Raw genomic sequence first — 25,713 nt, 5'->3', positions numbered from 1 at the left:
TAGGCATCACGTGATTCGTCATGGCGGCCCGAGGCTGCTAGCCTCTGTCGGTCGTTCGGAAATTCTCGCCTTCACTTCTGAAGAAAATTCCCCTTTCAACGTCCACCTTCTTCCGCCGTCACCATGGCAGGCACCACGACGTCCAAGTGGACCGTGACCGCGACCACCCTCGTATCCGTGCTAGTCATATTCTACGCCATATACTACAAGAAACAGGCCGACGACGTTCTACGCGAGAGGCTGCAGCAAATACTCGACGGGCTGCTCAAAGCCGAGAGTCAAGTCTCCGTGGCGCCCAAAACCCGCATAGCCATCGGCTTCGGCTCCTGTCAGGACCTGATCGTTCAGAGTTCCGAACTGTTCGCCCACATCGAGCCGCCCGACGACCCGGAACACATCGATGTCATCGACAGCGAGCGCGATCTTCAGCGCGTCTTCGCCTACTACTTCCGTCACGGGGCAGCGGCCGAGTAAGTTGATTATGCAAAAGAAACATCCCGTCACCGAAAAATACCGTTTCCGGGTGCTTCTACGCGTTTTAGTTGAATCGTTCCAAACGCTTGAAGCGTTAAACTGCGTTATGACTGCGCGTTGTGGCTGCTTGCCTGCGTGGCGTTTATTCAAAACAAATCGTTTTACTGCCTTGGTGTTCTTTTTTTTTTTGCTTTCTTCTTCTTTTTTTTTTCCTGCAAGCGCGCAGCTGACGTTATCTGCCGACCTTTCCGCTTGGCGAAGCGCCTATGGAATAGTGCCGACTGGGTGTTCGCTTGCTGTCGTTTCGTTTGGCTCCTGATTTTTTACGCGATTGTGCTTTCCTGCGTGTTCAAGAGAGCTTCGACGGCATCAGTATTTGTTTTATTGCTCTGATCAGCGCTTGCGGCCATGACCAACTTATCAGCGACGTGCGCGTCCGTCTAAATTGAAATGCCACTGTGATATTTGTCAGTATCGACCCCTGTATTTCGAGCCGTTTGCTCAGCTATCAGTGGTTTTGCCGCGATTGTTGCATACGCGACGTGTGTAACTTTTGCTAACTTGTTATACTAGAACCGCCCTGCCGCCTATTTTAGCGAATGATGTCTTCGATGAAGCCGATTGTTCAAGCGATCGAATGAAAGAGAGGTGTGTCGAAACGCCCACTAACGACAAGGTGACTTACAGGTCTCTTGTCTTTCACCGTTATCTATGCAGCACCCCAGGTTGATAATTGTTTGGGGTTTGGTTTCGACACACTTCAACTGAGGCTGCATCGAGCACGTTATCGGGGGTTGGCACGTTGTAGGCGCGCCGTGTGTCATGTAGGTTATCATTCGAGTGGCCGTTGAGGTTGGCCGCCTGGTGATAAAGGTCCAAGGGGTGCACCTGTGCAGCTAATGTGTCAGGCTGCGAGTAGTGTCTTCTTTCTCTCTAACCGTCAAGCTAAGCGACATTTACTATCATGATTGTATTGCGCTTGGTATTCCACTGACGGAATAACTAAAGGGCGAACATAAAAGAAGAAAATGTGGATGTACATTCTACGTCCAAGCGTTTTATGTTCGTCCTTTAGTTCTTCCGTCAATGTAATACTAAGCATGAACGTCCCCATACTAGCCCCGTTCATTGTTTACTAAGTACTTTCAAAAGCTTTAGTTACTGTAGTCACTGTCTGTGCGGTGCAAGACCAAATTTTATTTTCTGCTGCGTTAACCCATCTGTAACATCGACCCTATATCATAGAAATCTTTGCCTTCACTTGTTCACCATCCAAGGCTGCAAGATAATAGGCAGCATTGACACCCTTTGTTGCCCAAATAATAAATATAAGCTGATACCTATTCTTGACATGAATCCTCATGTGTTGAAAAGCTTCAGCATTTCTATAAGTCATTCTCTGGTTCGCATGCCAAATCCTTCGCACTTTTGAAAAGTGGTGACCACTTTTGTTTAAAAATGTCACGGTATAATGTGCACTTATAATTCCAAGAATAAATAACAATTAGTCACAGAATGAGTACAATTGATGTGAGCTCCTCAAAGGCCCCAGGCGCGTCCTTTAAATAAACTAGATGGAACACAAATCTTTGTTTTTACCTGCTTCATGAATAATTATACATGTAGACCACAGTAAATGTCACCCGTTATTTCCTGCTAAGCTGCTATCACCTAATGTACATATAGCAAATCATAGCAATACTGGAGGCATTCGTAAATATCTTGAGGAATCTATCTACCTTGTTTCTCCACAGAAGAAAATTATCTATCAAGAATAGGGTCAGGCAAGGAGACACAATCTCTCCAATGCTATCATGCATGCTTAAAGTATTCAAGCTCTTAGACTGGGAAGGCTTAGGAGTGAGGATCAACGGCGAATATATGAGCAACCTTTGGATTGCAGATGACATTGTCCTATTCAGCAACAACGGGGACGAATTACAAAAATGATTAAGGACCTTAACGGAGAAAGTGTAAAGTGGGGTTGAAGATTAATATGCAGAAGACAAAGATAATTTTCAATAGCCTGCAAGGGAACAAGACTTCAGGATAGCCAGGCAGCCTCTAGACTCTGTAAAGGAGCGTTTATTCTAGGTCAGTTAATCACAGGGGACCCTGATCATGGGAAAGAAATTTACAGAGGAATAAAAATGGGTTGGAGTGCATACGGCAGGCATTGCCAATCCTGACGGGGCTTACCACTGTCGTTGAAAAGAAAACTGTACAATCAGTGCATTCTACCGGTGCTAACATATGGGGCAGAAACTTGGAGGTTAACAAAGAAGCTCGAGAACAAGTTAAGAACCGTGCAAAGAGTGATGGAACAAAGAAATGTTAGGCATAACTTAAGAGACAGGAAGAGAGCGGTGTGGATCAAAGAGCAAACGGGGATAGCCAATATTCTGGTTGACATTAACAGCAAGAAAAAAAATGGAGCTGGGTAGGGGCCATATAATGTGTAGGGTGGATAACCGGTGGACCATTAGAGTTACAGAAGGGTGCCAAGGAAAGGGTGGTGCATAAAGGAGGGCAGAAAGTTAGGGGAGTAATGAAGTTAGAAAATTTGCAGGCGCAAGTTTGAATTGGGTAGCACAAGACGGGGGGTAATTGGAGATTGCTGGGAGAGGCCTTCGTCCTGCAGTGGCATAAAAATAGGCTGATGATGATAATAGCAAAGCTCCTGTAATTTGTGATTCACTGAAAATATAAATTATTGTGCAGTGCATATATGGATGTATTCTGGAGCTAGAGTTGACAATCGAACGCTTCTGCTACTAGGTGCCTGAATAAATCCGAGATGTTATGGATTTTTGCAGCATCTACGCAAGTCTACCATTTATCGGTAGAGACACACTACATTGCACCCTAAAAGGAAGTGCAAACTCAACTTCGCAAGCTTTCATAGCTTTTCCAATGGCAAAATGGTAAAAAGAAAAATCATATCCGAGGTTGCAGTGGTACACCGGTCTTGAGGGTTTATGTGAAGTTCACAAATGGTAGCCTTCACTTTCTCATCAACCTTTCTTCAAGCAAATGAATACAGCAAAACCTCGTTATATCAGAGTTGAAGAGGGAGCCAGGAATAATATGTCATATCCGTTATTATATTTACTACACATGAATCCTTAGGGGATTTTACTGGGAATTTCACTTCATTAATCCATTATTTTGTTATATCCTGTTTCCTTATAACTATGTTTGACTGTAAAAAATGTCTCTGGAGAATCCATTACTAGTCATTTTGCTTTGTGTTACCCTTAGGCATTCCTTTTTAAAGTAGTAGTTTGAACTTTATTAGTGAATAAGCGAAAAAGCTAAAAACATGCGATGGATGTCACCTTGAAGTTTCTGCTCCAGCTCGCTGTCACATCATCGATTTTGACAATGCCCCTAGTTGAGCTTAGTTAACTTTAAATAATTAGATTCTGGGGTTTTACGTGCCAAAAGCTACAGTACGATTATGAAGCAAGCCGTAGTGATGTGCTCCGGATTAATTTTGACCGCCTGGGGTTCCTTAACTTGCACCCAATGCACGATGCATGACCATTTTTGCATTCAGCCCTCATGGCTAGGTAATTCTTCATCGGTGAGAATCGATTACACTGTACTCTAAAGAAACCAAAGAGTGAACTTTCAAGCTTCAGGACCTTTCTCTGAGCTGCAGCAGCTCAAATAGAAGATACCTTGAAACAGTGACATCACGCTGATGTATCCGCGCTGGGGCTACGTTATGATGTTCAAGAAACTTTGACATTCGTTTTCTATTGTAGTGCACAAACTCTTACCATGAAATCAATGACGATAGGGTTATGAAGCAGTACTTTATCACTCTAAACTGATCAACTGTTCTTATTTAGTGTCCCTTTATAGTGCCAAAAATAGAAACCCGGTGCTCTTTAAAAGGATGTGACATGCCTTTGTTCGGTTAGGTTAGGTCCAAAAGTAGCAGACATCCCCCCTCCCCACTTTCTTCGTTTTTCGGTTTTGACCTCCATTCTTGCCTCAGCTAGTAAAGTCATTGTTTCTAGTTGAGGATGTGCATGAGTTGTATGACAGCACCTTTAAACCCCCAAGCTGCTCAAGCTGAGCTCATCTTATGAATCTGTACTTGTACTACCAAGGGTGAGTCAACTCATCCACACCAGAGTTGTCATTGGTTTAATCGCCGTGAATGTGTCACGCGCGATTGCTCATCTCATTGCTACAAGGCGTCAAAAATAAATGCAACATTTTTTTTTCTTTTTTTGCCATGCAGTGAGAAAATTGTTGAAGCCTTTTATTGTGAGAACAACCGTCTTTCTGAAAACGCGATTTGGTATTCAATGTTTCCATTCAGTTCATGTAATAGAGTATATATTGGACACATTTTTTTCAACAATGAGCGCACTATGTGCACTAACTACAAGATGTATATTTTGGGAGTTGAATGGTTAAAAAAGAATTAGCAGTGCCTACTGCAACAAGTGTTGTTCAACCGCAGTTTGAAAACTGCTGGGGAGTCTGTTGCTTGTGTACGTATGTGTACTGTTGGGCTTTCACATGACAGAATCCGCTGCATTTTTTTTCCCCCCCGTGCAGGCGCTTTGTTTCCAACGCGACTCTATTCGCCGAGCTCGTCAAGGCGGCAAAGAGCGCCGACAGTGCGGAGTTCCACATCGGGGGCAACGCACCTTTGATGGCACGGCGCTTTGCCTATGAGGGCTGCGAAGTGCTCCTCGGGGCTCACATGTCGCCCTAAGCTGCGTGCCGAGCTGCCAGAGGGCATCACTGTGGCGGGGCCGGAAGTGAGTGACGACGAGGTTCACCTGCTCCTCGAGTACCCGGCCGGCGAACGGTGGGGCCATCTTCACTCTCCACGTGCCAACAGGTGAGCAACAGATACCTGAATCTCGGCTTCTTACAGGGCAATTTAAATTAACTGAGGAAAAAACTTATCACATTGCACGGGTATGCACACAGCCAACACATCTAAGTCACTGACAGCTTATCACTGTCTTTGAAAAGGTGTGCAATCATTGCATTGAACTAGTACTAACATATGGGACAAGAAATAGGAGGTTAACCAAAAAAAGTTTGAGAAAAAGCTGAGGACTGTACAACAAGCAATAGAACAAAAATGGTAAGTGTGACTTTTAGGACATTGGGAGAGAGTAGGATAGAACAGGGGGGGGGGGGCCGAGGTAGCTGATATTATTGAAATTAAGATGGGGATTGGGCAGATTGTGTAATGCGTAGGGCAGATAACCAATGGTACATCAGAGTTACTGAATGGGAGCCAAGAGGTAGGGAAGCGCGGTCGAGGACTACAGAGTGCGATGAAATAGGATGGGAGTCAGCTGACAGAAGACAGGGGTGATTAGAGATCACTGAGAGAGGTCTTCGTCCTATAGCTGATGATGATGATGAGCAAAGAGCTAAAGGAAGATGCATGCAGAGCTTATGTCTTGCCTGTCTTGGAATTTTTATGTAGCGCAGAAACTGTAAAGCCCACGATGCCATAGGGAAAATTATAACTATGCCTTTTAATCGAAATATAGAAATGAGAGTGAATGATAAGATACCTTGCGAGAGATGGCATTTTTATAACTACATAAAGCCAACAGGCAGGGAAGACAAAAAAATGCATTGAGATCAACTGTTTGTTCAGTTGAAGTGTGGAAGTAATGCGTAAAAGGGAAATGAAAGTGGAAAAAAAATATTCCTGCAGATATCATCTCACGTGTCTGCCGACGTTAATGCGATTAGCATTGAAGCAATGTAGCGAGACGCACATTGCCACCACGAAAACATGTCATGTATGAGGCATGCACTGCGGCCGAACTCCTGCCTTGCGCTCTCTACTGGCGCCACCGCTGACGAAGTCTGCGCATGGTGTGTGTGTGAATATATGTTTAGACAACATTGTTTGAGTATATACAGGGCGGGTTCAATTGGTGCCCAGGGACCGGAGAATTGCTTAATGATTTTGTTTTTGTTTTTTGAAAATGAACAGTTGTAGATATCCCCTGGAACATACCCACTGACTCAATTCGGCCTTAAAGAGGTTCATTGAAGAGCAGCACATACCCACATGAATGGCCCACATTTTTAGACTGCACTGTCTTCGGGATCAGCCCATATTTTTGGTGAGATAAGAGGATAGCTACATAGCCGGTAAGAAAACTGGTCTGAGTAGGCTAAGAAAGCTTTCTGCATTAAAAAATAAAATAAAATTGAACCCCTTTGTATTTGTGTGTCCTGCACAGGATTCATTTTTCAGTTTTGGGATCTCCGCAGTAATGGTGCTGTGGGACTGCCTGAATAAAGCAAGGAATAAAGAAATGGTCCAGGCTTCGCGACACATTTTTTCTTCTTTTCGCTTCGTCCTTTGTCATTAACTTGTTTGCCACCAACTCTGCCCCAGGTTCATTATCCACAATGACCACACCAATCCCAAGTTGGCCTCCATCGAAAGCTTTGTGCCGGAGCTGGAAAAATTCAAGCCGAAGCTGTTGGTTGTGTCTGCACTTCAGATGATGGACAACTTCCCGTTTGAGAAAGGTAGGCATGGTGTAGGTCTTTTGTAATTTTTTTATTTATGGGCAGCATTATGGAGCTGACATAGTTGGTATACTGCAAGAAGTGGTTGTTGGCTGAACTTGTTGGCATGACGACATAATACAGCAAACAGCTCAAAGTGGGTACAAGTGTACTTGTGTTGATAATTCAAACGACAGTTCAAAATATCGGATTTGCCAGAAGAAAAAAAAAGTGACTCTATTTTATAAGGGGCCAGAAAATGTTTGTTAATGTGTTGCTATGCGCACATACTCTAGCCTGCAACCTGATCAGTCTGTATTTCTGCCGTTGTCATGCTATCGCTACAGATAAACAAAAGTATGGTAACACATGACCAAATCTCCATACCCTGGTAATATGACAGAAGTCGAGCATGCTGTGATATACGAATGATTGCGGGTTTCTTTGCAGTAGTTATTGTCCAACACTTCCCTCACTTAATCACTGCCCTCGTTGGTGCAGAATCGAGGGTAGAGTTTGTGCCACTTGTAGCCGCTTGGTGATACTGCTAGACAAAAATTCACAATGCCAATCAAAGAAGTTGCTCAGGACCATGTCACCATTTAAAACATAAGTAAACACACTGGATGGGAGGAACTCGCACGACAAACCACAGATGCAGCCTTTAGAACTTAGCGGCTTGGCTCGACTTAGTAGCCAGTAACTACTGGATCGAGAAGGCGCTGGCAACATGTTTGACCGAGAACAATCCTGCAACTTCATTTGATTGACTGATTGATCTATTGATTAACATTGTGTCATGCAATCTTATATGAACCTGCTGCACTGAGTATGTGCTGAACAAAGATGAATACTTTTTGTCTACCGTAAAATTCCGAGCAAGCGCCCCCCCTCAAGCAAGTCGAAATTACCGGCAAAGCTGGGGGGGGGGGGGGCGCTATCCCCCGAACGGCACCAAAATTCAAGATGGCAACGACAAAATTTTCCCGCCCCCCCCCAAGAAAAAGCGCAGTGGGCATGGCATTAAAATTTTATTGAACATTTACTTTATTAAGCCAAAGATTTGTTAGTGGTGTTTATCACTTTTAAAACCACTGAAAACTACAGAAAGAGCACATTGACGCTGCAGACGCGTTGCCGCGACCGGCGAAATGAACATTGGTTATGCAGCTTCTATTCCAGGCAAAATTATGTCTGCTAGAGTAAAGTGACGCGTAATGTTCACTTTATTAAAAATCATGTCCACGGTGAAACGTTTAGCACTAATGAGAGTTCCGATACAAGTCAAGCTCAGCTGCAGTGCATGGCTACCGACGGCGGACAGCGAACCGCGGCTTGGCCATGCTCGCATCGCAGCTAGTGGCACTGCAAATATCAGCATGTTTTCTTCATCATGTGAAATTATTGTGAGGAGAGGGTAAAGCGGCAACGACGGTAACAAAACATTGCTGCTTGGGAGCGTCGGCGGTTCATTCTGAAGCGCCGTCTGCTACAGATTCGAAGTAAACTGGAAAAGGCCTAGTGACGATATCGGTGGTGAGTGATTAGCAGCGGTGAAGCTGCCGGCGACACCAGAGCGTAGCCACGACCACTCCTCTGTCGCTGAGTGGTCACATCGCTGTGTCGCAGGGAAATCCTTTGTGCCGTGTGAGAGCAATCTCGCCGTCGGCCGGTGGTCCGTGAACTAGAGACCGCCAGCCGCAGTTCGCCCCAATGTGCACGTATGCCCACTGGGGCGCCCGGGTGCGACCACGATTCGATGAAATGGCTCATCGGGGCACCCCGATGTGCACCGGTGCGATTTGCCGAATTTGCCATTATTTTCGTGGACTGGATGTGGTAGGCCAGTGTTGGTGCGAAGTGGGGGGGGGATTTCCCAGAACGGCGCGGAAATTTGAAATTAGCAGTGAAGTTAGGGGGGGGGGGGGGGCTCTTGGCATGGGTGGGGGCGCTTGCTCGGAATTTTACGGTAGTGTTGAACATGTTGGTTCTGAGCTGTTTCTATATGCATTACCCACATACTGGTGGACTTTATTATTATTATTTTATTTTTATGTAGTAGGTGGACTACTTCTGTTTCATGTTTGCAGTGATGCATGTTTTGAATGGTCAACTTGTATTTAAAAAAACGTTTTTCTTTCTTAAAGGCCAGAGACAGAAGCATGTCCGTGAGGTACAAAACCTGATGAAACACGCTGACCAGTCCATGCCGCTGCACTTTGAGATGGCCTCGTACACGGACACGTCACTGCTGCACGAGCTTGTCGAGCACGTGCTGCCGTACGCTGACTCATTGGGCATGAACGAGCAGGAGCTGCCCAACCTGCTGAGCATTCTGAAGTACGGCAACGTCTCCTATGTGTCCGACTCGTACCCCCGGGTCGCCACCGTTCTCGACGCCATGCGCGACGTCTATGAGTGAGTTTCAGATAACCTTAGTTGAAACTGGTTCCAAAATTTGCATGACTCTTTATTTGTGTGTGTTCGATTTTGTCAACTCTTGGTATTACATATTAAAGGTACACTAAAAAGAAAATATCAAGCCGAGCTACATTGAGAGATTAGGCTTCTGTAATAATTAATTCATCATTCATAGCCATAACAAAACTCTTATATGGTAAAAAATGACAAAAATGGGAAATCTGGTGCCGCCTGTTGTGGACCTCTCGTGTGACGTCAGAAATGGCTGATTCACAGAGAGTGAGCGGAATACATTATGTCAACTCGTCCATTTTTGCATGAGCGGTTCAAATTCAGGAGTAGCAGGTGGACTTTCAATGGCAATTTTCTATGCAGTAAAGGGATTTATTCGCACACCGAGAAGTATGATAGGCTTCTAGATGAATATTCTTTCGATGTAGCTCGACTTCATATTTTACTTTAGTGCCCGTTCAAGTACAATTAAACCAAACCTATATATAACAAGTGCAAATGTAACAAAGTAGGTAAAAAAATGTATTGCCAATATCGGCACATGACAAGTATAATACAGTCGAACCTGGATACAGTAGAACCCTGCTGTTAGGTTCCCAGATGCTGCGTTTTCTTGGCTGTTACGTCATTTTTGGCTGATCCCGGCATAGCTCCCATAGGACCCAATGCATTGGTAACCCCGCTGTTGCGTCGCAACTGTGGGACAGTTCCCGCATCATGCGTTGCGAACTGCCACCCCGCACTGGCCCGAGCGGCCATTTTGACTTTTCATGTTGCTTGGCTTGGCAGCTTGGCGATGGGATTGGCCGCCCTAAGTGCCAGGGGCGACACCTATGACGTATTTTCGGTTTCTGCCAGCAAAAGCATGGCCTTTGAGATCCGTATTTGCTATCTAAAGATGGTGTCTATGACGTGTTGTGGCCCTAAAATTGGTTTTGGCGCATAGATGTTCCATATAAAGTCCAAGGGCGATAACACCGTTGCTGCGCGTCGTATACTGTATGTGCGAGTGAAAGCGTGCGAGGGGAGCCAACGACCGCGGCTAAATCTCGCGCGCGCAAGAAAGAAAAGCAGGAAGAAAGCACGCCTTCTTCCATTGCACTCGAGGCACCGGCGAGGGAGAGGGAGGGATAGCAGGCGGCGTTGTACTCTGGCATCAACTGCGTACTGCGCCGCGGCCCGCAGTCGCGTGGGCCGTATCTTGAAAGCGATCTGCATTGGGGCAGAGTCTAGACAGTGTAGGTGCGTCGGGGGCTTGTAGCTTTGTGCGTGCTGTGTGTTCCCGGTGCTCAGCGATAGATAACAGAGCGAAGGTCACATCGCTCGCTGCTGCTGCATTTCCTCACGCCAGCGTTTGACAGCGCGTGTCCGTGCTCATCGAGTGTGATGTGCTCATGTTTGCCTGTGCACGCTGACACCATGCTTGTTAATATAGGTGATAAGCGAATGTTGACAAGTTTATACGGACGATAAAACGACTATCCTTACTTTGTATAGTGGTCAAATAATTTGCTATCGCAATCTATGCTTCGCTTTCGGGTGAAACTACGACTTTTTTTTAACACGTAAGAATTAAAATAAAATTGTCTGCAGTTCAACACTACTCATTTATCAATTTTCCCTGTTTCTCGGCTCTTGAGTTTCCCGGCTCTTACTGTTTTTTTTTACAGTCCCATGAAAAACGTATCAGCGGGGTCTGAAGGGGATCACAAAAAAGTTTGATATGTAGGTAATTCGATGTATAAAATAATAGGCCCTGAGGCAAACGGCCGCTTACCTATTGGTGGTTCCTAGGGCCGCTAAGTTGCTGCAGACAACTCGGAAGAACAAAAGCAAGCATGCTCTATTTACCTGCAGATAAATTGCTCGACCACTTTCAACTTCATTGCAGAGTCCAAGTTGATTTTTTTCTTTACACTTGCAGCGGCCATCGCTTGCAGAAAATGAACTCACAAATAGGCACTCAACAAACACGACGCCGCCACGAAAAGCGGAAAGAAGGAATGTTGACGTTCGAGGTAGCACGTGGACTAGCCAAACAGCTCGACGGCGCTCAACTCACTGCACATTCTCTTCCCCAATTCCAGATGCCAGAAGACGTCAAAGTGCACAAAGAAGTGCACATTGAGGTCTACGGCGTGGCGCCACGTTCAATATATCGATAGTGCTGGTCAACGGGCGTTCTATATACGCGTGCACCAGCCCTATACATTTGCATGGGATTTTCGAAGAGATTTTACAGCTGTTCGATATACACAATCATTCGTTATAAGTAGGTTCGATATATCCGGGTTCGATTGTATGCTCATAACAACTATCGGTCATAACAAAAGTGCCCTATTTGCACGATTCTAATGCTCACTTTTCTCTAAAAATACAGTGGAATCTCGATGATACGTTCACGGCTAATACGAATTTACGGATGATACGGCTGCGCTTCCCCACGCGCGGCCGCCCAGCAAGGGAAGGTTCGTGCGGTATATCGCTTCAACAGAAACTGAGGGGCGTAAGCGCATACAAAGGTCAGAGGTCAGAGCCGTGTGGAGATCACTTTTAAGATACGGTACGCGGGACAACACCGACAGCCGGCACAGGCACAAAGTACAAGAACGCATTAGTTGGCAGAGTAAGAGCCCCCCCCCCCCCCCCCCCCGCTACCTTCCCGCTTTGCTCCTTTCGCGTGGGGAGATTGCGTCGCCAGTTACCCTTGCGCTCGGTTGCAAGATACGCATTTGGCGCTGCAGCACAGCGTCGCCCCCCCCTCTCTCTCCCTCCCATACCCCCACGGCCTTTCGCGCAACGGAAGTCGCGTTTGCTCTCCGCTGTGCGTTCGCTGTCCGTGAAGGTGCGCTTTCACTCACACATACGGCGTGCGGTGACGACTTTATCGCCCTTGGACTCGTGCTCCACGTCTCACGCTCCTCCTCCGCATCGTCCTCGTTGATCTCCTCTCCCATCGGTGGGCGCACCTCGTGCTCGCTACCGCCCTTGTCGACGAGATTTTCCCGCGGAAGCCGCAATTTCGTCTCAAGCGGCTGCACTGTAAGCGGTATGTGTATACATGGAGTTCTATGGGAGGGTAAACGGGAGTCGGAAAAGGCCGCGTTGTAGCCAGTTCTGCACTATAAACAGTTACGTTATAAGTGATCTATACTGTAAATGCTTTTTACATACGTGTGCCTGAGTGAGTTCACCTCTCGACTCTTTAATTTAGCTATTTTTAATTGTGTTTCGATGATACGAATTTCGGCTAATACAAATTTTTTCCGTGACCCCGTGAGATTCGTATCATCAAGATTCCACTGTAGCCCTTGAATTCGTGTGCACATTTCAATTGGACTCAAAAGTCAAAATGGATTCGAGGAATGCGAAAACCGACTGTGGAATGACTAGCAGCATCGCCATGGACGCTAACTCTCCTGAAACATTTAAAGCAAACAGCCCAATCAACATCATGCTAGTAAACTCTATGCCCAAATGTGTGTGCCTGTGCTTTCGCCCCTGCCAATCCTGCTTCGTCTCTTTCGTTGTTTGATATACAGTAAAACCACGTTAATTCGACCCTCATTAAATTGGATAATTCGGACTCGTCCTCTGGTTCCGGCAGGTGTGTGCATTATTCAGTGCAATCAAACTTGTTAATTCGGACAACTTTCGGAGCTCGGCGAGCGAGGAGCGCCGCAAATGTGTGATGCAAAAAACAGCGCTAGCATCCAGCCGAAACAAAGCGGCGGAGTCCACATTGCCATAGTCATCAGAGGAAATCGTATGTGAATGACAACGCCAGAACATTTGGTGCCTATTTACACCTTTAAAGCCTTTATTCTCCCGTTTACCTCGACGCATAAGACCACGTTGGCAGGCATGCTTTCATAATTGCGTATTCGCCATCCATGATTGCGTCGATAATGGCCGCAGCTTCTTCTGCGGTGGTTGCGGCAAAGAGTAGTTTTGTTTTAACTCGGTATGCACGTCGGCTGCATGCCTAGAGAACTGCGTAGTCGCCATTCATAATTGCATCGATGGTGACCACGGTTTTGTCCGCAGTTATTGCAGCGAACGGTACTTTCAGTCTGACTTGGTGCGTGCGTCGGCCACGTGCTTTCAGCACCGCAATGTCGCCGTTCATTATCGCGTCGATAGTGGCCGTGGTTTCCTCCGCAGTAGTTGCGACAAACAGTTGTTTTGTTTTGACTCGGTGCAAAACTGTCGAGGATGAAGAGCACCGGCTACATCGCGATGGACGGACAATCTGTTGGCAGTCAGCTCCCTGGCGAAAAAATAATCCGTATGTGCGCACGGTAGCGTGTCACAAGCGAAGGTGCATGCCCGCGGCCGTGCTGTGAAAGAAGTCGTAAGACCTCGATCGCCGCTGCTAGAGCGAGTGAGTCACAAGATGATGAGAAGTGCAGCTTCCGCACTGTTTTTGTACAAGATAGCCACAGGATTTGCTTATTCATTCACTTAAAAAAATGTGTTGACATAGTAAGCATTTGCTTATTGTTTTCTGGATACCCTCGATAATTCGACATTCGGTTAATTCGGACATTTTTTTCTGTCCCTTGCTATCCGAATTAACGAGGTTTTACTGTAGTCGCAATGACTTCAAAGCGGTTTTACTACGAGGCATCCGTTAAGCAATAAGTCATTTTACTTGCGAGAGGGAGTGAAACTAAGCGACATCGCATGCATTAGGCATCCTGAAGACGTGTGCTCGTTTGGCGGAAACAAAGGACTGTTCATCTTTTCATGCAAGGCATACTGGATGCAAGGAATTTACTGGCCCCAACCAGGGACGTTTTCTGGAACTTGAAGACTACCCGACAGATTTCGTCAAGGAGCAATGACTCAACCAACTGCCACTCACCTCAGAAATTATGAAAGTCAAGGTGCTTCAACTTACGATCAACTTGAACATTCCCCGCTCTCGTTTTAAAGCCAGCAGGAGCTTATCGCCAAGTTCATGAAGGGCAAGAGATTCACTGTGCCGAAGGACAGGCATTTGTCAGGAATTGCCGGAGCTGTAGGAAGAAAAGCTGGTTGCCTGCCAGAGGTTTGTCATTAGGCTCCGGCATTCCCACAACTACTCGATTGGCATTATCCGAAACGCCAACCAGACGCCGTTTTTCTTTTATCATGCCATCTTGCTCACGGCGGAAGCACAAGGCACGAAGGAAGTCCGTATACTTTCTTCTGGGAATGAAAAGACCAGAGTGACAACAATGCTGTGTTGCTTGGCCGATAGGCATGAGCTGAAGCCCTACCTAGTACATCAGTCTTTATACAGTAAAACCTCGATAATTCGAACTCGGTTAATTAGAAATTTTGGTTAATTCCAGGAATTTGAGCGGTCCCGTCATTTTCAATCCAAATTCTACCGGATAATTTGAATGGCCCGCGCGGCTCTATTTGGATAATTCGAAGTTTCCGGCTGGTAGCAACGTGCGGCTGTTAGGTTAAAGCGCTCCATACAGTCGCGAACCGATTTTTCGAGCTCGTGGGGACTGAAAAATAATCCAAAAAATTCATTCGGACGAAAAAAAAATAATTAGTGCAGCTTTAAAAAAAAATCTCTAATAATGCCCTGCCTCATACTATGCTTGGAGGGGATCGACTTGCTTGGATTTGCACAGCAGCGACGTCGTCTCCGTGTACAGTCGACACGAACCTCACCGCGTTGGCGATCTCCACCAACGGAGTTCGCCATGGAGATCGAAGAAATTAGCTTCGCATCGCTTAGCTCTCGCGAAGGCACAGGAGGTAGCGCCGATCACCGAGACATGGGTCTCCGAGACACCTGCTCAGTGTACCCATCACGTTCAAAATAGCAACCGAAACTTTAGAGAAAAAAAAAAACTCACTGAATTAACAAGCGTGATGTCAGCGCGCACCAGCGCGGCCGCTGCAGCGAGCGAAGGTTCGTGCGGTCTATCGCTTCAACGGAAACTGAGCGGCAAAAGCACAGTGCATACAAAGGTCAGAGCCATCTGGAGATCGCTTTTAAGATACGGTGTGCGCGAGAACCCGCTCCGGCTCCAAGTACGCAGTTGTTAAAAGAGTAGAAGTCTCCCCACCCCCCTCCCTCTCTCCTTTTGCGTGGGAGATTGCGTCGCCAGTTCCCCTTGCGGGGCCGGTTGCAAGTTAGGCATTTGGTGCCGCAGCACAGTGTCGCCCTCCCTCCCTGCCTGCCTGCCTGCCATACCCCCATGGCCTTTCGTGCGACGGAGGAAGTCACCTTTGTGCTCCGCCGTGCGTACGCTCTCCATGAAAGCGCGCGTCCCCCGCGTGCTTTCACTCGCACATACGGCGCGCGGCGATGATTTTATCGCCCTTGGACTTTATATGGAACCTCACGGCAGCGACGGCGACAGCAGAAATCCGCTTGAAGTGTCCATATAATTGCTATCGCAATAAAAAAACATCCCACAATGAATAGTTCTAACGATAGTGCTGAGCGCATATACTAATGAGAAAAAGTGCAGTACTCTGGAGCGTTTAGTCAGCCAAGGAAGAGCGGGCATGGCCTCCGAGACTGGAGGATGGTGCGAACTCTCTGTTAAGTGCGCCTTCCATCTTGGAGGCTATACAGCGAGCCACTGGAATCCAAGCCAGTGCAAAATCCAACATGGCGGTCTCCATCCAAGATTGGGTAGCGTGGCTCAGAACGAGCGATTTAGTCCGGAAAATCGCACTTTGGGGTCTCAATTCATCCGAAAAATTGGGTGCAAAAATGCATGAACTCAATGGCAACCCCGACGGTGCATTTTTGAAGTCTGGGATATCCAACAAGTCCAAATTTTTGGAGTCAAGCAGCCCCACGCCCACTTTCGCGGCAGTTATCGATTCCGTGAACGTCGTCCGCAACTTTGTTGAGTGCAGTGCGGGTGATATTTGTATGCTACGTGCTGTGAGCCAGCCAACTGGAGAGCATGGCACTAGGGGCAGCGAACTACCGCGCCAAGTAATCCGCATCAGTGATTACTTCGAGTAATCTTTCTCGGACATGGAAAATAAAAGTGATATCTTTTTGCGGCAAGTTCTTGCTTGTATTCCTTTTTTTTAATTCATTTCGGTTAATTCGAAAATCCGCTTAATTAGAAGAATTTTCGTTGTCCGGCGACCTTCGAATTATTGAGGTTTTACTGTACATTGGCTCTAGGGTGTACGTGGCCACAAAGGAGTCCGAATTATCAGCCATGTCTGAAAAATTGGTTGCTTACTGTACAGGAGTTATAGCTCTGGCTCTACAGTCTCTCCCAATTTCTGTTCTGTTCGTGCTCATTACTTGCTAACGAAATTGCACTCTTTCTTAATGCGCAGGTTGCTGAAGGCGAATTCTCCGAAGAAAGGCAGCACCAGTCCAGAAGACAAAGGCCGAAGGCCGCTCACCCGCCTACACATCCACACGCTCGCCTTCCAGGCCATCCTCGTTGCCAACGACTCACCGTGGAAGAACTCGCTCGCCGCGGCCGCCAAGGCGGCACTCACCGCCCACCGTTACACCTGTGGCTCGCACGACATTGACACAACGCATGCACGGGTAATCATGGATGACTCGTTCACAACGAGCCGCGGCAATGGTGGCCGCCGCATACCATTCAACAACAAACGGCCCGTCGCCTGCTGGCAGGAGCGGGACTTCGAGATCTGCGTGGCACCTGTGCTAGTGTGCACTAAGGTCCTCCATACTGGTGGAGGTGGGGACAACGTGTCGGCCGCTGGTATAGTACTCCAAGTCTAGCAGCAGCTCCGGGCTGACCCTGAGCCAACGACAGCCAAATTGCAAGCCATGTTGTATAGTAGCAAACTTTTGGAAGTTAGGGGCGTTTTGGACCCTGCCACCAGTGTGGAATAATTGGCACCGCCAACTCCGTGTTTTGGTCTTTTCTTGACTGGGAGCAAGTGACGGTTGAGGTTTTAAGATGTCTTTTGATGGGCGGTGTTGGGAGCCTGTCATATCCCTATCCAAATATATAGCTTGTAAAACTTTATTCCTATCACAAGGAAGCTGCTAAAGATTGCTTTCGTTGAGCTGGTTACGTTAATAGTACCAGGCATCAGCTACTTGCTGTGTTGAGGGCATTGAAAGCTGTGAAATGGCAGTGCTTATTGCTGTAGTTGTTAATTGGTCGTTGTAGAGGCAGTTGTACATTGTAGCTTATTGTATTTGTTGCAATAGATGTTTTCAAAAACTTGGTTCTTTTATCAGCCGCATCACAATCCTGTCAGGGTTTATGGTCTTTGATTGGTCTCCTCTATATGATTGGTCTCCCCTATTGTGCAACAATTCCTTCTTCAGCTTTGCGGTGTTAAAGAATACATTCCTTGGCAGTGTAGGCCGCATTTTTTTAGGCTGACTTCATTTTTCTCTGCCTTTCTTGCTTTCTTGTTAAGTTTCGTTGGTTTAGTTAAACTTGAGTGACATGCATATCGCAGTGCATTATAGAATGCGTAGCGCTCCCAACTTTTGACCAGTCTTTTCTTTTTTCTTTTTAAGTATAATGTAGGTCTGGCTTGCGAGCTGGATCCACCATTCTTTACACGTTGGAAGCAGCCAGCAGTTAGGTTAGGTTAGACAGCCTATTTTCTGGACTATAGTCCGCAGGGGCACCCACTCTATAGTCTGCAGGAATGAATTTCGACTGAATATATAAGCTTCCTTTTTCGGTTTTTGCAACCAGCAGCATCATCAGCAAAAAAAAAAAAATTGTATAATCAGTCAGTTTGTTTCCTTTATTAGAGTGCACATTATTAGACTTTAATAGATAAAAGCGCTACGTGAGTTAACATGGTAAAATATTACAGGTGCATTTAGTGTGGATTTTCTTCAAGTGTATCTACGACGGACACCACACAGGAAATTGATCTGAGCTGTTTAGTAAATTGCCCTTTCACAATACCAAGAAAGTCACTCTTATCGGGAGAAGAGACCTGATAAACCAGAAAAAATTGCAACAACGAAAAACCGGTGGCAAAGCTTCCTTGAAATTCCCGCACTAGCTAGCCGTGACATAATGAATGTTTGCGCTGTCTCCCAGGTCATAGGTAAACTTTTATCGGTAAGAATGAATGATGTATTCTAAAAGAGCCAAAGACTGAACTGGGGAAGTTTCTAGAACTTTTTCTGAACCATGGCCGAAATACGAAAAAATACTATGTTATGTGTGGTGCCGGCCCAGGGTTCTCAGCGCAAAATTCGAAAATGAAACTTCCACGTTCATTTTCTCTTAATATAATGAACCTATTATTGCGAAATCAATGAAACTAAAGTTCATGAATATTTCATTAATCTAAACTGATTCAGTCTTTCTCTTTAGTGTCTCTCCGAAAGGTTAGTAATGTATATTCAGCATCATGTCGAATTTCAACTTTTAAGTAGTCTGCGGACTATAGTACTGAAAATATGGTACTTTATCTGTTGTCTCAAGACCATTTGTGGTTCCCCACTCTCGTCTACCAGTTTACCGCTTCATAACCGTGAACGATGTAAGCCTGCCAAGAAGTTTTCATGCACAGCTGGTGTGGAGTTGTTGCCCCAAGTTCATCAGCAGCTGGCAGTTATGAACCTGAAAAGTGGGGGCACTTGAAAAGCCAGAGTAGCTACGCACAACTTTCTCGTAAAAAGCGCGCACAGCTGAAAGTGCTGGCAAGTGGTGCTGATGGCTGTCTAAATACTGGCAGTCCCAATCTTTACTATAGACCACAAGGGTACCATTGCGCAAATTCCTGTTACATCGGCCATTCCTGAATGCACCCATGTTGGGCTGGTATTTCTTGTTGACCAGACTACTATGTCTGTTCTCAAACATGAAGGTGCATACAGTTGACTTGTGATAATACAAACTTGGATAACTTAAACTTCTGCCTAATTAGAACAGATCTTGTAATTTTGTCTAGCCATTTTAATTCAAATGAGGCTTTCAATTAGGCAGAACTTCTCTTTCTTTGTCTTCCAAGTCACACTGACCTTCAGAAATGGCTAGCGCAGTGGCCATTGTGCTCGCTCGGCTGCCAAAAATACAGTGAGGAGACTGTCGGTAGGGCATAAGTTGTCAAAATATACTTCTGTTTTATATTCAGACCATCGTGTAGAGTTGATAAAGAATGTTCACAGGGGACACCTTCGGCGAAAAAAGAAAAGGGAATTTCCACTCGCTCAATACGCGATTTACTGCATGTTGTGTAAATAAAGCCAGCCGTTTGAGGACAGTACATGGCATCATTGTGTTGTGACTAAGGAAGGTGAGATGGGGGGGGGGGATGTCAGTGTTGTCCTTCAATAGAGTACCGAAATAATGATGATGATGATATTAAAGCTTGCAGGCAAGCAGAGGCAAGCTAAGCATTCAGTGAAACAAGCACATGCCCATAAAATGAAAAGAGGTGCCTTTAAGACAAAGCTGCTTGGTTCGGTTCACTGCTTCTAGCTTGTCATACCAGATAGATCGTCTCAGAGTCCCTTATCATATGAGCAAGCATTGCGCTGAGCGATATTGTATTGAACTAGAGCGCTCGTTCATTCAATATTTTTAACGTTTGCGGGGCCCGCAGATGTGTGCAGTTTTTCTTACATGCATTGCGCCATTTATCCACCCCGTGCTGTGGAAGTTATTGCCGAGCCATATACAGCAGAATGTCACCAACGCATTTGAAAATTGTAAAAGAAGAAAAGCCTGTTATCTTGAGAAAGTGCAATATTACTTAAGGTAGTATTTGGGCCTGTAGGTGTGCCATTAGTACTAGCGGGTTATGGACAATGAGGACAGAAAGAAACAAAATGCAGTAGAACCTCGTTCATACTTTTTTTCACTAGAAAAATGTACGACCCAAAGTCATTAAAAAATTTGGCAGACACGACTGTAGTTGACGTCTATGTAATGTGAAGCGTTGAACATATCGTTGCAGCATAAGATGCTGATGAGCACGAAGTAGGGTGGGCTCAAGAGGCTCTAGATGCGTGTTGGTTTTCAGCAAGCTTACGTTTGCACTTCTCTAAATTCAGCCTGGGTCAGCAGCTTCTTCGGGCGGGGCATTTTGGTGGGAAGTTTTGACATGCCCACTTGGCGAGAATTGTTGCGGCACAAGATGCCGACGTGTAATTGGGCTTGTGGGGGCCGAGTGACCCAAGACACGCTTTGTTTTCTTATCGCGTAGTGTTTTGAGATGGCGACAGTAGGAAACAAACGAAATCGCGCAGGTGGGCGATGCCTGAATGCGATGCCGCCAGATCGTCGAAACACGATGCTCAGTCCGTGCTGCCTGCAGCAGGGAACAGTGGCGTGTTTGAGTTAGTGGCTATCGAAAACGTGCAGTACGCTTCCATAAGCACTACGTCACATGCTGTGAAACAGATAAGTGAAGATGCTTATCGCAGTTAGGTTGGCGGCGACAGATTTGAATGTGACTTGCGAGAACTCGCAAGGAGATTTGCTGGTGCCTGAAGACGAAACGTGAGGGAGTGCCGGCATTTTAACCTGACACAGGTGGGCGAATACTGAGGGGAGGGTACTGTGGTGGGCGCCTACTGCTATAGATGTTGCATACCCCCCCCCCCTTTTTTTTGTTTGCATAGAATCTAACTGCCAGAAAGTGTATCATACGATTGCAGTTTGGCAATGTACTGAATGTTCTTACTGAAAGATAGTGTTTTCCAGTAGCGTATTAAGTGGTAAAAAAAAAAAGCCTAACTGTATTGGGTCATTTTTTTTAGTTCTCAATCGCAAGCGTTGGTGCCAGGAAATTGTACAAAACAGGATTGTATCAACGAGGTTCTACTGTAATACACACATAGCACTAATTAACAATTATTTCGAGATACCATGGTCATTTTTCCATAAAGCAGGTACTGTGCATCTGACAAGGTAGAAAACCATATTCACCATATGAATAATCTACTCTTTGAAAATATGCTTTCCAAGAATGCAAATTCTTTCGCTGATGACCATTATTAATACCACACGGATATCCTCATGTATTTTCTCCGATACGATCTGTACACCTACGATCCAAATCGCTTATTTTGCCTGTTCTAGAAACATATGAACTGGGAAAGTCAGTATGAGTGAGGAGTGTATCAATAATGTTCTACTGCAATTTTCCATTTGTGCAAGACCCGCTTCTCAGGATGTAATTTTTACGTTGTGTCGCAAGGTTGTCAGACATATTATTAAGAAAGCAAATAGCAAGGCATTCGGCTAAAAGCAAAGCGTTGGTTAATTTTTTTGGTAGGAGGCAGCAACCCTTTCCTCTAGTAACAATGTACATATATTTTCTTTTGTGCATCAGATATGGCATAAATTATGCTTATCTTGGAAGGTGTGCTTGAATGTTATGTCTTGTGATAAATGGGATCAGGCTTTCTCGTTAAATGCCGCAACCCTTTCCGGTCGATTTCTTTTTCCAATTTATCTCTTTCTAATTGCTTTTTTCCAACAGGAGTTGAATATGTGAGATTCCTTCATAGGGAAAAGTGACAAATGTGTTTTTTTCATTGATGTGTGTTTTATGTGTGAAAGATGGAATGAAGCCAAGCACTTGGGCATTGAATTTTGTAATGATGAGTTTGTGTGCATTATTGAGTGTGGGTTGTTGGAAATGTTTGCAAGTGTGTATATACTCCTCGCCATAAAAGTTTCTTGGAGCGTGATATCTGGGAAAGAATAATATTTGGTCATAGCCAATGTGTTCATACCTGAAAGGGAGGTGTGCTGTTTTCAGATCCTAAAGTATTAGAAAAAGTAAAAGGTTAAATAAATTTGCATAGTATAGGCTGTAGCAACATGTGTTTTTTGCAGGAATGTACCTGAAAACGATATATTTATAAACAAAAAAAGTTGGTTACATTTGGCAGGTGGTGCTTCATTTGTGTTGCGACATTAGTTGGGCTGTGACAGTGCCACCTTTTGGAGACAAATGTAACAACTCTGGCTATAAGATCTTTTGTTATTGAAATAAGATATTTATTTCTTTTTATTTATGTAAAATTGCATCTTATGATTTATACCTTCCAAATTTAATTAAATATACTTTTGTAAACCTAGTACTGTCAAATTTGAAGCTCCTCACCTTTTGCTAAAGCAGTAACATAATTGAACATTTTCCATAACTTACATGCTCCAAAACCTTTTTGTGGTCAGGTGTACATGTATGAAGTCTACAGAGCCTTCACTCACTCTGCCATATATATGTATAAAGTGAACCACATGTTTCAACAAACAGCTAAACAGCAATTCTGACTTATAAGTTGCTAAAGAATCTGAGATGTTGTTATACCTGGCCCGACTTCCTTATTAACTAGGCTCAGAATAGCTCACTTCCTGCACGGAGATCTAATTTCAGACTGTAGTACTGACAACTTGCAATAATTTTACCCCAGTAGGACCCAAATTTGCATTACACAAAAATCTGAATTAGATGAAATGTTTAAAATGCACAAGCCCCTTTTGGTGCATTAAAACAGGGTTGAGTTGAAAAGAAAATATGGTTAACCTAACGTCAAATTAATGGAAGCCAACTGTGTTCGTGCATTTGGCTTGTATAATTGCCTGATTCATCAGGTAGTTCATGAAACTATTCATATAATCACCAGTAGTACAAGGTGAAAGTTAAGTTACCAACACGAAAGATCAGGTATATTGTGGCTGTGCCCATAAGTGGCAGTAGAAGTTTGCTGGGCTATTTTGAGCCATGTCCACAGGTGGCAGCCGTTTCATTTGTAATGGACAAACCAACAAAGTAAATTATTGTAAATTCATTTGCATACAAAATGAATGGTAAAATGCAATCTGTACGCACCATTTTAGTTCTAACAGGCCATTGCTAACATGGAACATGATTGAGCTGTTTGTTTGATTGTGTCAATCACTGTACATTTTTTTTTAATTTGATTGCTGTATATGCATTGGAAATTAACCTTGTACTCGCTTGCATACTGCAATCCATAAGTTTGGTTTTCAAGTGGTACTAAGTGCTTGAAGGTATGCAGATATGTATGCCGCATTGCTATACAGATTCTTGTACCTGTTTCAATGCAGCCAAACGGAAAGTATTGGCATTGGCATTCATCAGAAAGCAAGCAGTACAGTCAAATCTCAATATAACATTGATGTAGCAACTTATCTGATATGCCAAAGTAAATCTAAGATGTTTATAATATATGCTTATAATATCAGATATAGCGGAGGTATTTTTGTGTTGCATTCGTCAGTGTTATAATGAGGTTCTACTGTACCAGGGCACCAATAAGTGCTTTAGCTCAGTTCTGTCTTTTGAATCGGCTTGAAACGTTATGGCACTTACTTACGAAGATCCTGCTTAATGGTCTTTCTTTTTTTCTTCTATCTTAGGGCATTTTACATTGGCATTCATTCCTAAGTCTCGTGTATCATTGCTAAACCTTTTTTTTTTTTTTGGCGTAGTTATTGGGAGGCCGGTTATTGTTCCAAGAATGTTTGATGAGAGCTTAGCAAGTTCGTCAAGTATACAGATAGCTTGTGTTCATTGAATTTAGAAAAGCTACTATAAATGAATTGTGCTTAACTGGGCTAAGACTGCTAGTATTCTAACACTTTCATTTTGAATAAGTGCAGGCTTTTAGCACATGGCTTAGTGCAGTGTGTGTAGCATTCGTGCTTTCGTATCTTTTAGAATATGCGTAAGAACTTTTCAATTGAATCTTGCAGCATCTCTCCTGTTTAAGTGCGAACACTGCTTTTTGAGCACTTATCGTGAGTATCGAAACTTGTTGAGCTGACAGTCATCGTTTCTGCTAGCTTGTTTTTAGCTGACGATTTTTACAGGTGACATGGATTACTGTGTAATGCATGGGTAAAATTCGTGGTATGCATTTTTTTTGCAGGCAGGTATCTTTTAGAATCTGTTCATTATGCTGAATGTGAAAAGTCACTTCAGCATATTTTAAACACAAGTTTTGCCATGGCTTAGTGTTTTACCATACAGACAGGAAATGATTGTGTCAGGAGAAACCTGTATGGAACCGTAGTTAGTTTTATAAGTGGCTCAGTTGTGGCAGGTGTGTTTAGCATTGTGAGGTGTAGGGACCATGGGAGTCTTTGTATTACCTGTCATGTTGCTGTTAGGGCCCAAATATTTTGTTTTGTGCAACTTTTGAAATGTGATAGGTGTCCCGAGTCCAGTTCTCTTTTCTCCTTTATTGGGATGGTAAAGGCATTTCGGAGGCCGTACTATGGGAAACTGCATTTTGTGGACCGAACGCTGTGACCAAAGTAAGGCACAATTTCATAGCATTGAACTGAGTTTTGGTTTGACATCCTTTTTGTACGATAAGAATAAAGGTTGAAATAAACAAGCCTCTGAAACTGTTCATTGGATTCGGCTATTCTTTTGCACCAGCCGTACCTGCCTGAGAAGCACCATGTGTGTGGATCGCTATAGCCTCTATTTTTTAGCTGCTTTTGCTGTTCATCCTCAAATGAATGCTAGGAAAGAATATATGAAGATTCACTAGTAAATCACACTCTTATGCGAGAGGAGGCTTATATTATGCCAGAAAAAACTCGAAAACGAAATACTGTTGGTGATGCTACGAAAGCTAGAGACATTGCTCGCCTTTGTGGCTAAAAAAATAGTGCGTCACATAAGAAAGAAAAAGGTGTAAGTATGCATCACGTACTTGGATATATAACGATAATGGTACATTCGTGCGGTCGACCTCTCGCCTTCAAGCTGGGAGCGCGACCGAGATCTGGCAGAAGCTCCACGTGGCTACTCCAATTGCTCTGGGAGTACCTAGCACGTTCGGCTGAGGCAAGCCTTCTCTGGCTCTAATCTCTAGAAGGCTCCACACATCCCTGGAAACCGAGCTGTAGCACGGTAGGGACCTGTTGAATGTACCATAAGTGACATAGTTTCGTCGCAAAATGCAGTCAGCGTCTCAGATCTGAACTTATTCACCGCCAAACGAGCGGGTTGACAAATTTCTGCTACCAGCGACCACAGCACACCGCTTGCGCTCGCAACGAAAATGTAGTGCGTCGCATCAAATTATATGCAATTTGACTAAGCTGATATGCATGAGTTGAGTTTGTTATACCGGGTGTTTCAGCGAACATTTTGAAAATTTTTTAAAGATTGCCTGTGGCAGATAGCACAATTCTAGTTCATGAGCTGGTCTACTCGAAGAGGCGGGCATTACTTGCACAAAAAATAGAAATGCATGATCGACTAATTAACAAGAAAATAACTAAGTTTCGGGAATCGAAACTGGTGTCATCCTGAGAATTCGTTCCAAGTGGATCCGCCTTGCGA

At 44.7% G+C, this 25,713-nt stretch overlaps 1 protein-coding gene across 1 annotated transcript; it reads left to right on the top strand.

Annotated features, from left to right (window-relative positions):
- On the top strand, positions 1-24,769 carry LOC119463415 (ADP-dependent glucokinase-like). The gene is given in 6 exon segments (XM_037724267.2): positions 1-470; positions 5,053-5,206; positions 5,208-5,341; positions 6,878-7,014; positions 9,141-9,411; positions 16,747-24,769. Coding segments are annotated over 6 exon segments (1,464 nt in total). The 5' UTR covers positions 1-123; the 3' UTR covers positions 17,168-24,769.
- Positions 24,770-25,713: the final 944 nt, after the last annotated feature.

This window comes from Dermacentor silvarum, chromosome 9 (genome assembly GCF_013339745.2).
Source record: "Dermacentor silvarum isolate Dsil-2018 chromosome 9, BIME_Dsil_1.4, whole genome shotgun sequence".
NCBI lineage: Eukaryota > Metazoa > Arthropoda > Arachnida > Ixodida > Ixodidae > Dermacentor > Dermacentor silvarum.
Note: the sequence above shows the minus strand (reverse complement) of the source record. Positions and strands in the feature narration are given on the sequence as shown.